This window comes from Balaenoptera acutorostrata, chromosome 20 (assembly GCF_949987535.1).
Source record: "Balaenoptera acutorostrata chromosome 20, mBalAcu1.1, whole genome shotgun sequence".
In the NCBI taxonomy this organism is placed as follows: Eukaryota; Metazoa; Chordata; class Mammalia; order Artiodactyla; family Balaenopteridae; genus Balaenoptera; species Balaenoptera acutorostrata.
In genome coordinates, this window is record NC_080083.1 from 42,360,603 (window position 1) to 42,372,609 (window position 12,007).

The following is a 12,007-nucleotide window of genomic DNA, read 5'->3' on the forward strand; positions in this document are numbered from 1 at the left end:
CTGGGTTTTTTCTTCCTCTGGCTAGAATTTTCTCTTTTTTTTTTTTTTTTTTTTGCCAGATTATAAGAAATTAGAGTTCCAATGACTAACATTCATATTCATTTAGCTTCAAGCTGAAGCGAAACCTGAGAAAATGCTTTTTAGCTTTTCTCTCTAAATTTAATCTGACCACGAAATCCACAGCAGAACAATGTAGGTCACCGGCTTTTATCTGGCTCACTGAAGAGCAATGACCTTCCATGTGGAGCCTGTCAAAGAAGTCAGCATCACAGGCCCAGGAGCTGACCAAGCTGTCAAATCCCTACTTAAGAACAGCAAGCTGCAGAACGCCCTGAACATGAGCCAGCCTCAGGGACTGGGGGGACAGAGGCACTGCTGAACACCAGCATTTGCCTCTGCCAAGAGAGGCTGCCTGCCGGGGGGAGGGGACACCACGGCCTTTAGAGGGGATTTACACCGCCACGTACCACGGTCGGCACGGAGCAGATAAGGCTTGATTCTTCTGTCAGGCTTCTGTTCCCCCCAAGAAGCCTGATCCTTTGGAAACCAGTACAGAGTTCCCTCGAGAGTTCCCACATTGCCAAGAATAGAGCGGGAGGAAGGGCCAGGAACACTTTACATTCCACTGCCTTGTTTATCACCAAATATTTAAGATTTCTATAGCAGAAGAGGGGCTAAGCCAAAATTGGGCAAGCACCCCACCATTCACACTTGCGCATGAGAATCTACCTTGAATCTCCACATTTATTTGAAGAGGAAAAAACTATACGTTAATCATTTTAGCTCAAGTCTCCATCATAGCTGGCTTTTCAAGTCACTATGGGAAAGAAGTCATCACTGCTCCCTGAGAAACTGTCTTGGGCAGGAGAAAGTAACTTCCAGGAGAGGTTTAAAAAAAAAAAAAAAAAAGCCATGGCATGCTAGGGAAACTCTTGTATCACTTGAGAATAAAGGAACAAAGCTACTTTCTTTCCTGGTTGTTGACAATTTCACAATTACTATTTAAACTTCTGGAAGGATGCTAAATAGACTTGCAAGCAATGTTCTATTTGCTTTTCTCTTTCCCCACCAGCCCACGCCCACACATCGCATTCCTTGGTATTCAATCCCTTTTAAAATTTTACTTCGCACAGTTTGGTGTTTTAAAAATCAGATTCTAGTCATTTATAACCACTATTGCACATGCTCTTCAAAATCTACCACAAGCCTACCTCATAAGGAGGGGGTAGAACAGTCCTAGAACCCAGAATGTACTAGTATGGCTTATCACCCACCAGCAGTTCTAAAATAACTCTTCCCTTGGTTAAACAGGTAAGTGTATCTGAAAGGAGCTGGCAACAGGTCAAGTCAGTGGGTCATGTACAAAGGGGGTTGGAGGGAAAGATGAGAAAGGATGCTGAAATGGGAGTTACAACGTATCTCTTGACAATTTGCCACTGCTGGAAAGAACTGCCTTTGGGATTAAGTATGTTTACTAATGTTTCAAGGGGGCAATCATCACGTCCTTTCAATAGGGAACAAAGTTCCAACTGGGCACCCTTTTCCTTCCATGTGTGCATAAATCATGACTCCCTACTTAGAACCCCGTGACAACCATGGTGTGTGCAAACCACACACACTGCAATTTGGTAAACGTTTCTTCTTGGGTACAAGAGTTACACCAGGACTCACTGGCTAGACTCTGTGGTTCAGATTCAAGGTGACCAGAAGGATACCAAGCTGTTAAGAGTGGCTTCTCTGGAGACAGTGTGTGTGAGGCAGAATTGACTTGATATGTACTCCTATGTTATTTGATTTTTTTCTTAACTAAGCATACTTTACTATAGAAATATCTCAGACTCATGAGGAGGGGGACTGAATACTCTAGGCAACGATTTCAGATGCATAGCATCCCTGTCTTATTTGAAGATGATTCATGCCATTTTTAAGTCATTCCCCATGGGAGCTGGGGAAAAGTTTCAGGGAATGAATTAAAAATAGCAAAAAAAGAAATGTATCCTGGGCTGCTGCAGGTGCCTAAAAAACTAACTGTTCGTGTTTCAAGGAAGAAGAATGGTCTTCTACTGTAGTATTTCACAAAAACAAATTCCCTCCAGGCCTCTGTGTACCATTTGGAGATCGTCAATCCTGGTATTAACTCCAGAAGCCATCTCCTTCCTCTCCTGTGGCGTCTCAGGACAGGGATAGAGTGAGGCCCGGAACCTGGAATGTGCAGACACAGCCTGAGAAACACTGAAATTCCTTAACATAGCCAATTTAAGTAATCTCAGAAAGTAATGTTAACTTACTAGAAGGACCCAAACAGGATTAGTTCAGACTGATGCACTAATCAATAATAGTTATTTATGGGAAGGAGCCTACAGATAGAGCAGCAACATTTGAACTGTTTTGACATTCTGTGTAGCTATTAAATTCCTTTAGATTAAAAAAGAAAAAAGAAAAAGAAACAGTGATAAAAATTACATTATAAATTGCTGGAGAAAAATGGCATGGAAAAAAGATCTCATGGGCAGAATTTCAGAAGAGTTTAAGGGCACAGTGCCTATGGTACACTGCTAGGTATGAAGACCCATTGTCCCAGAACAATGTAGAATTTATAAATCATGAGTCCTAATTACTTTTTCTAAGAAAAGGAAATTGTGATTTTGACAGTCTAAAAAAATAAACTTAGGCCATTTCTCATTGTTTAAAATAACCTTAACATTATTAAAAGATATATTCACCGTGTCAAGGTGGACTAACAGGGTTTGTGTTTCTCTATTCTCTAGGCTTAATAATAGTTAGGTGGCTTGGATGCACCCTCGGGGGAGGCACCTTCTTCTTACCCTTCACAGATTTTCTTGACTCTGTTTTTCAGCTGATCGCCTTGGAAGAAAATGATGAACACAGACTTGTGCACGTAGTCTCCCTAGGCCCCAAACCAAAAACCAAGAATTCAGACTTATAATCCAGAAGAAAACTTCTTAAGTAACTTACTGTCTTGGTTATATAGAAACAACTGGAATCTTTTAAGGGTATGGTAACTGTGTATTTTAACCATTATCCTCAATCCATTTCTTAAGCTCCACTACGAGAACATTTGCCCTGTAATCTCTGATTCGCAAAAATCTTTCTGTACTTGTTTTTCAACTCAACCAGGAGACTGACACGGATGCAAAGATGATTCTCTTCTTAGCAGAATTTAGCCCTATTTACCAATTCAACTTTAAACTGAATAAATCTTATATTGCCTAAATGACATAAGTACAGAGAAGAGGAAAGAGAAGGAAGCCATTCCTGCCTATTCCCATGCTTAGAAACTCCAGATAAAGGGAACTGAATAACTACAAGGAACTGAGTAGTTGGGAAGAATGTTGATGTAGAATCTCATGGTTCATGCCAATTTACACCTTAGGGGGCAGGGAGGAAGGCAATCCATTCCAAATACCAAGTTTATACCTGAAGTATGAGGCAAAGGCTAGAAGGAAAGATCAGGGAAATAAGCTATAGTGGGTGTCAGCCAGGATTGTCTCTGGTTGCCTGTATTTTCTCCTATTCCTATAGAGCTTTTATTACAGGAAAACAAACAAAATTATAGAAGGATAAAGAGGGAAGAAGAGTGAAGGAGTGAAGAAAGTAAGGCTCAAGAGTCTGAAATTCCTAAGTTCTCTAGGAATAAACTGGAGCACATTCTTTGTGCAGCTGCTCTGCTGTAGATATCCAGACCCTCCCTTACTCGATTTATTGATAAAATAATGTTTCTGTTGCCCAGGAACTTGGCTGAATATTCCTGAGAACAGCTCCACACTAGGTATGATTGCTGACTACAATGTCTCTACAACCCAAGGACAGCCTTCAGTAAGACTATAACACTGCTCCTCAGTGTAAGGAGACACTCACCGTAACCTAAGTGTCACCACACTCCTACTCGGTACCGAGGAGAAGATCCATTTACCAGGATCATTTCTAGTTGTATGACCCACCGACTCTGAGAAGCCTCATAATTCAACCTCTCTTCTTAGGTAGAAAAAAGAATACTAATTTAAGAAACCCAAAAGACACTTGAGAACATAAAAACCAACTCCAGGTTTCTAAATAATACTAATACCAAAGTGAAATAAATTTTTTGCAGAACATTTAATCTTCTTTGCTTGTCACCCCTGAAATTAGGACTCACCATTCTAAATGTAGGTTTATGCTAAGAACTCTGTCCCATTATGTCAAATGCCAAGATGCTAAGCTATTCCTACTTTCGAAAGCATTGGGTGGGGAAGATCATCCCATCTTGTACAATATAAATCTTTAAACTAAGTTCCTAAAACTCCCAACAAACAAGACTACAAAAAACTTTACCAATTAAAGTTTCATCAACTTATAAAGATCACAGTTTAGGAAATCTCTCCTCTTTTTACATACAGATGTTACCAGACTTGGAACTAGATGTCTTGCTTTAAGTTAATTTTCATAGAAAGTTAAATTTCTTTTGGTCCCAGATAAGTAACAGAAAACATATAAAGCTGAAGTTTAAAATAACTGGAAAAAACATACTTCTAATCAAAATAATACCTAGACGGGTAAAGCTTGAAAATATATATGTACACGTCACATATACATTGTATGTACACATATGATGGAGGTAAAGAGGAAAAGAGCAGTCCTTCAAATTCATAGATCAAAGCAGAGTAAACCTAAGGGCTCCTCCATGGGAGGGTCAGATTCAGATGGCACCTGCTGCGTTACTACTCTGAGCTCCCTTTACAAGACCTACTCCATGAGATGCAATTTCCTTGTCTTACAGTCACAGGATCCTCCAGGGGGTTCTCGATTTCAGCCTGCCGCAGGAACACATTCCCCCGGCACACCCGCCAAAGCATGCGCTCAAAAGTAGGGATGCGCTCCCGGTTAATCACACCAGCCACGAAGCTGTGGGGAGAAGAGCCAGATTGGGAACTATTCCACGCCACGGTATGGGAGGAAAGTGAGAGCAGGGGGGCAAAGACGCCAAACAGGAGGATATGCATTGTTATGTCAAAAGGGCTGCCAAAGTCTGATTCCTGGACTCAGCAGAGGGTTCACAGAACAACTCAGGAACCGAATCCAAAGCGACTCAGCAACTTTTCGCAATGGGCTCAGAAGAGAGGGCATCCTGGAAGCAGTGAATGCCCAGCCTCACCGCTCTTTTGAAACGCAAAAATGAACATGACCCCACTGAGTACAGAGGGTTGAAGTGGTACATACCCAAGTCTTAAAGGCGTGCCTCTTCCCATCTCACTTGGCTCCAAAAGGGAGGAGGATTCTTCCAACAGGTCTGGATCCGCCATCTGCTGATGATGCAATTCAGCCTGAATTCACAAATCAATTAATATCTAATGAAAATAGTTAGTGGCATGCAGGGAACGAGGAACCAGGAGATAAGTTCAGAAAATAAAGATGAAAAAAAAAAAAAAAAAAACACCAAAAGAGAAGACATACCTACAAAAATAAGACAAAAAGAACAGGGGAAGAAAACAAAGGAAAGAAACAAGAGGTAAAGGAAGCAGAATTGCCCCAGTAAAGCATCTGGGGAAATGGTTTTAGAAATAAGGAATAAAGGAAAAAACATTAAATGATGGTAACAACTGTATAAATCTGTTACTTGGTGGAAACCATTTTTTCTCTTATGTTTCCCTGAATGAGCCATAAAAGTACCAAGAAATACCTTTGCATATGGATAGGAGCTGAAGTGTTTCTTCCTTTTGAGCAAAAACAAGGCAGCTCTGCAGATACATTCAACACCAACTTTCCAGGCAGCTACAAGCTAGAATTTTCTCTGGGTAAGAATGCAAAAGATGGAGACTCTCTTTCTAAGGAAGAAAGCAAGGCGTTGTCACCGTCTTGAACAGGAGAAAGATAGAAGGGGCATCTCCAGATTTCTAAGTTTTCCATGCTCTTAAAAATTCAGAACATGAGAACTTTCAGCATGACCACTGTAAAAAATGCTCCAAACCATGGGATTTAAAGAGTATTTCTTTGTCCAAAACGTAAGAAGCACAACAGCTGGGCAGGCATGAGCCTCCATTGCATCAGTAAAGGGAAGGAAAAGTGAAAACATATCTGAATGTCCTAGTTTCTGACCAGGAATCTAGGAATATTAAAAAGTTCACGTAGGCTTTACAGTTTAAGGATTCTTGAGAACATAGCTTAAGCCAACAATCTAAATCAAGTGAAGTGAAGAAAAAGTGACAGATAATAAGCCAATATAGAGCATGTGGACTAGTTTGATTGTTTAGATTTAAAATGATTTCCACCATGACAGTTTATACAATAAAATGAAGGAGGAGCAGGACCTTCTCAGATGTAGGTCTACATTTCCTAGCCTCTCTCTTCATAATACATCTTACCAGCTTTCCTCTCATCAGGAAGGAGAAGCTACCCTAAAAAATGAAGGCCAACTGACTTCACTGACTGACCTCCCCAACTTCAATATCCATGCACTACGTGTTTGACCAAAGACTAGAAGTAAGCCAGAATAATCTTCCTTTTCTAAAGCAAAACTAAACAAAAAATCAGGAGAATTTTTCTCTATCATTTTCACTCTAAATTTCAATTTGATTCTATTTCTGTCAACCCCACTATCAAAAAAAATGCCACGTGGGAACCCCTCTTGATGAAGTCATAGGACCATAAATGTAAAGTCAAAGGGTGGGGGGTGGGGAACTGAGTATAAACCAGATGATAAGTCTGAAAGTCTAAACAAGTGAAAGCAATTGTCTGGGAAGTAAATTCTAGAAGCAGGATCTACTCTCAACAACCAAAAGGAAAAAAAAAAAAAAAGGAAGGATAGGCACTGGGTACACCAGAAGTGCAGAGAAATACTGTCATGAGATTTGGAAAACTTTAAGATGAGATAATGGGGGCACAGGTTACCACTTGCTCTCAAATGGAAGCTTAGGGGGCTCTTTTTGCTTCTACTTAAAATCAGATCAGCTGACTGCAAGCCACAGGCAACTTGTTTTGAGGAACCAGGTGACTACTGCATTTCAACTTGCTCTTAGGATGTCCCTTGCCAAAAACCAGTGAAACTGACTACTACCCACAAGCCTCCTGTCTACTTCCCTACATGGTTCACAAGACCTGGTTTACGTAAACCATAAAGATCAGACTCGGTGCAAACATATGTGCTCTAAAGGGGAAAACTGATGGAACAGCAAGTAGTGTTTAGCAACTAGACTACTCCAAAGAGTATATCCAGAATTCTCTGGGAATTAAAAAAACAAAAAAAACCCCAGCAGAATTAAAATTAAATAGAAATTTGCAATAATATTCTAATTAATAATTTCACTATTTCATACTTAAGAATCCTAAGTCTTAGAGAGGAAAGTTAAAAATTTTCAAATGAAATAATTGTGCCTGATGAGAAACTAGATGTCCACAACCACTAACTGAGGGCCTTTAAAGCAATATTGAAAACCATGTTATCAAGTATCTAAATACTAAATACTAAATATCTAAATACTAATCTGGGTTCTCTACTATGGTTACTTGCTATGCCCTCTGATTTACCCCTTCCCCCAATCAGAATACTAAAACCATGCCTTGAAAAAGGAAGTAGCAGAACTTCAGTAGTTCTATTTCTACACTTCAGTATAAGCAGCACATCCAGTTCAAGCTACATTACCAAGAGCAAACACTTCCGTTTCCATCTACATTGAGAAAGAAATTACATTTCTTCACCTAAGGTATTCACTCAAGCCCCAAAGGAGATGGCAGATGGGAAAGAAAAGTAAAGAAAGCAGATGGATGGAAAACTCAGAAGGAAAGGAAGGCAGGGATCTGCATGCCATTAACCATTACTTTTCCAGTCTTCTTTACGCTCTCATATGTTATGGTGCTTATGGTAAAAGATGCAGAGAAATCTCTCCAGCTCTTACAGTTCTTCATAAGCAAGAAGACTGAGAAAAGGATAATCATTAACAAGTCATTTTAAATGCTCTGGATAAGAAATGGCTAAATCAAATTTGTAATCATCGTAAATCATAAGAATATTCAATATATGTTTACTTCTCCCTTTCTACACACTTGGCCAATCATAACCCCTATGCCTGGAGATGCAAAGAATCATCTTCTGATTTAGCCATTTTCTGCTAACTCATTATTGTAAATTACTGATCATATTCACCAATACATTAAAAAGAAGGGTTTAAAATTGGTAGTGTTTCAGGCCATTTGCAAACATTATAATCTCAGGCATGGAAGAAAGTCTCATGAAATTCTACATCTCTGAGATTTGAGGGTCCCAAGTTTCCTTATCTCTTGCATTAAGTAAAGCGTGCACTCGCATGTGCAGACGCGCTTAACTCTGTGAGGCCTTGTCTCCTATCATGGCAGTGACACCTGAGACTGCTGTATGGCCACAGCAGGGCAGGGGCTAGTGAAAGGGACCTGGCTGAGACTAAGAGCTAATGGTAAGAGCGGGCAAGACACTGACTGGGCACTAGTAGAGAAGAGGAGGAGTGGTGCTTGCCAGAAGACTCCTCACAGGGGAGTGGCAGGGACTGATGACGAAAGCAACAGAAGAACCGCTCACAGCCAAGGCCTCGTGCTCAAAAGTACTTCCAGAGATTAAAAACAAATGTTCTGCATGAGTAGGAGGGGGAAAACAATGCAAAATGGATAGGGCGTGAAGGTCATGTCTGCCTTCTCAGGATGGGTATTTCATGTTTAGACCTATTAATCACAAAGAAAATTCCTAAACCCATAGCTACAATTTAAAAATCTTATATCATCTTTCCAAGTGGTTCCTCTTATTTTTTAAAAAAATTTTTATTGGAGTATAGTTGATTTACAATGTTGTGTTAGTTTCTGCTGTACAGCAAAGTGTATCAGTTATACATATACATGTATCCACTCTTTTTAAGATTCTTTTCCCATACAGGTCATTATAGAGTACTGAGAAGAGTTCCCTGTGCAATACAGTAGGTCCTTATTAGTTATCTATTTTATATATCCTCTTATTTTGTCTTTACTATTTTTTTAATTATAAAATAAACAGTTTAAAAAACTATTTCCATTAAGGGAGTCCATTTGTCAGTCTTTATTCAGAATTTCTACCAGAATGAACTAGACTAGGAAGCCTATCCCAGTCCTTAAACTCAGGAGGTTATGAAAAACATTTTCATATATCTCAGCAAAAACCCGGCGGTAAACTAAAGGCTATATCAAAAGGGAAAGAAAGAGGGGAGAGGGTAAAAGAATTAAGTCCCAAATAATGATAAAAGTAACTGAGCTTTGACCTTGAGGCCAGATTTACTTTGGATCTGTGGGCAGCAGCTCGGACATGTATAGAAAAGCACACATCTGTGAGCATAGGGAGGCACTGTGTTCAGGGATGTTTCCTGATACGGTAAGTGACATATTCCTTGAACACAGGGACCATGTCTTACCCATCTTATGCTTTACAAACAGTAGGTGCTCCTCAAATGCTCTGTGAATTAATGAGTATAAACACAATAATGTTTTCACAGTGAGTACACTGGAATTCCAGATTATTTGTTCATCAAAACCATTGGGCATAAGTGGCCATGCCTGTTGCAAAAGACCTGAAACACCTGGAAAGAGTTAATCACACTGTCCCACACCCTTTAATGTGATATCGGGGACTGGTGAAAGAAGTTACCATCAGTCTCAAAATTCTCAACTCAGTGAGCAAACTGAATATTCACACCAACCCTCTCCTGGTATGTAGCCAGATCCTGATTCTCAGGAAGACTGGGCAATTAAATTCCTATGAGCTTTTCTCCTTTCCCTGGCTCCAACAGAGCCTTTTAATTAGCATGGCTTCTCTGAGTCAAATCCTTAGTTACTAAGGAATGTATCACATTTCAGCTGACTTTCTCTAGCCCCGTGGTTCTCACACTAGCATGCTTCAGAATCACCTTGTGAAAACAGACTGCTGGGCTGGGCACCACCCTCAGAGTTTCTGATTGAAAAAGTCTCATGTGAGGACTGAAAATTTGCATTCTGACAAGTTCCCAGGTGAGGCTGACGTTGCTAGTTGGCAACCCCCTGCTCCAGGCTAGAGAACTAGTGAGAGTTATTCTTTCCTCAAAAGACAGAAATTAAAAGTAAAACTGAGGACATATAAGATGCTAACTAAAATGGGCCTTCTATTTTTCAAAAGCTTTGCTAATTTTTGTTGTTGTTGAGCAAAGGAAATAAAGAACTTAGGGGAAGGTACACTGAAGAGTGACTGCGACAATCTCTGAAATGTCTGATGTTGTTAATCTGGTGGCAAAGACGCCTACTGAAAAGAGAGTTACCCTTATTTTAGGCCATCAGAAAAAGCATGTCCAGGCTGAAAGCTAAGACTCCTCCCCAGGTTTAATTAGGAGAAGGAAGCCTTCTGAAAGCCTTATTCCAATCCTTTCCATGGGATCACCTCAGCAAGCTGTCACTTGGCAACTTAGTCACCTACATTTTTAATCCAGGAACTTATTAACATTTTTTCCCTACAAGGTAATAAAGTTGAGTTTATATGAAAATCCAGGAATTTCAAACAGGCATCCTACCAATTTTCCAAACAACATAAAGAAAAGCTCTTGAAAAATTAAGTGTGATGTGCAATCTGGAGTACTTAAAAATGTGCTCAAAGGCTGGCAAGCAAACAGAGGATAAAAATTAAAATTTAACGATAAAAGGTTTGGAGATTAAACCTTTGTTATAATTTCATGTTTAACTGTTTCCTGTTGCTTCAACTTTAAGCATATACTTACCTTAAAATGTAAAAATTTCATCTAACTATGTTTATACAACTACTTTAGGGTTCCTCTCCCCATCTTGAGATGAAAAATTGCTGAAAATGCGAAAATATACAAAACCATGGCTGGCTGTGTACTGCATGAAAAATGGAACATAATCTGACATTTCTTCAACTAAAACAGGGTGTAGAAATGGTATTGCTTTCAAACTAGCAAATTAAAATAATTATTGGAATAAAAATATGGCCCACTTGTGCTGGTGTAATATCAGCTGCTCAAATATTAAAAGAAACAATAGTCTGACCTCATCGAAAAACTGCTGAGTTTTGCGAAGTATAAATTTTAATTCAGTCAGTTCCAGGAAGTTTCTCTTCAGAGCTTCCTGGTTTGTGTTGATTTCCTTCAGTTCGTTTTCAATCTTCTCAAAATTGGCCTACAGAAACAACAACAACAACAAAAAAACCAACTTACTCAAAGGAAGCTCAAAATGCTTGCTCTGAAAGACAGATGAATTCATCCATCCCAGGGAACGCTCGCCACCCAGACGGTTCAAAGGTATCTTTGAACAACACGGCAAGTACAGTCAGCCCTCCGTATCCTTGGGTTCCATACCTGCGGATTCAACTAACCATGGTTCGAAAATATTTGGGGAAAAACATTTTCCAGAAAGTTCCAAAGAGCAAAACTTGAATCTGCTGCCCACCAGCAACTATTTACCCAGCATCTACATTGTATTTACAACTACTTACATAGCATTTACATTGTATTAGGTATTATAAGTAATCCAGAGATGATTTAAAGTATACGGGAGGATGTGCATAGGTTATAAGCAAATACTACAGCTATTTTATATAAGGGACTTGAGCATCGGCAGATTTTGGTATCCGAGGGAAGGCCTGGAACCAATCCCCCTCAGATACTGAGGGACAACTGTATTGTGTTTTTACCAGGGCAATTTTCTTTATGAAAACTTTTTTGCTTAAAACCGTCTTTCTTTGTCTATAGATTCTGTTGTACACTTGGTTAAATTCCTCAGGAGACTTCAGATAGATAAAATAATTATTGAAAAGTTAATGAAAGGCTATTCATTTAGTCTATGAGATTAATAAATTACTGGATATATTAACATTGATCCAATAAAGTTTCAATAAGCCAATAAACATTTACTTAGTCGCATGCGATAGTATTTGAGATACCACAGTGTTTTTTATACCATAAAAAAGCAAATTCATTTTAATCCCATCCACAAGAAACTTGCAATCAATAGACAATGCTGTTGCAATCAACAGACA

The 12,007-nt window shown here is 39.4% G+C and overlaps 1 protein-coding gene across 4 annotated transcripts in view; it reads right to left on the reverse strand.

The window, feature by feature from the left end:
• ATP6V0A1 (ATPase H+ transporting V0 subunit a1) overlaps positions 1-12,007 on the reverse strand; it is a 57,983-nt gene that overhangs the window by 28,647 nt on the left and 17,329 nt on the right. For 2 of the 4 annotated variants that reach the window (XM_007177787.2, XM_007177786.2), the window contains exons 5-9: positions 11,020-11,148; positions 5,218-5,300; positions 4,776-4,902; positions 2,826-2,908; positions 2,109-2,202 (exon numbers count right to left, since the gene is read on the reverse strand). In XM_007177787.2, the coding sequence (XP_007177849.1) occupies positions 2,109-2,202; positions 2,826-2,908; positions 4,776-4,902; positions 5,218-5,300; positions 11,020-11,148 (516 nt within the window). Of the gene's footprint in view, positions 1-2,108; positions 2,203-2,825; positions 2,909-4,775; positions 4,903-5,217; positions 5,322-11,019; positions 11,149-12,007 lie in introns of all 4 variants that reach the window. The other 2 variants (XM_007177785.2, XM_007177784.2) reach the window with 1 other exon arrangement.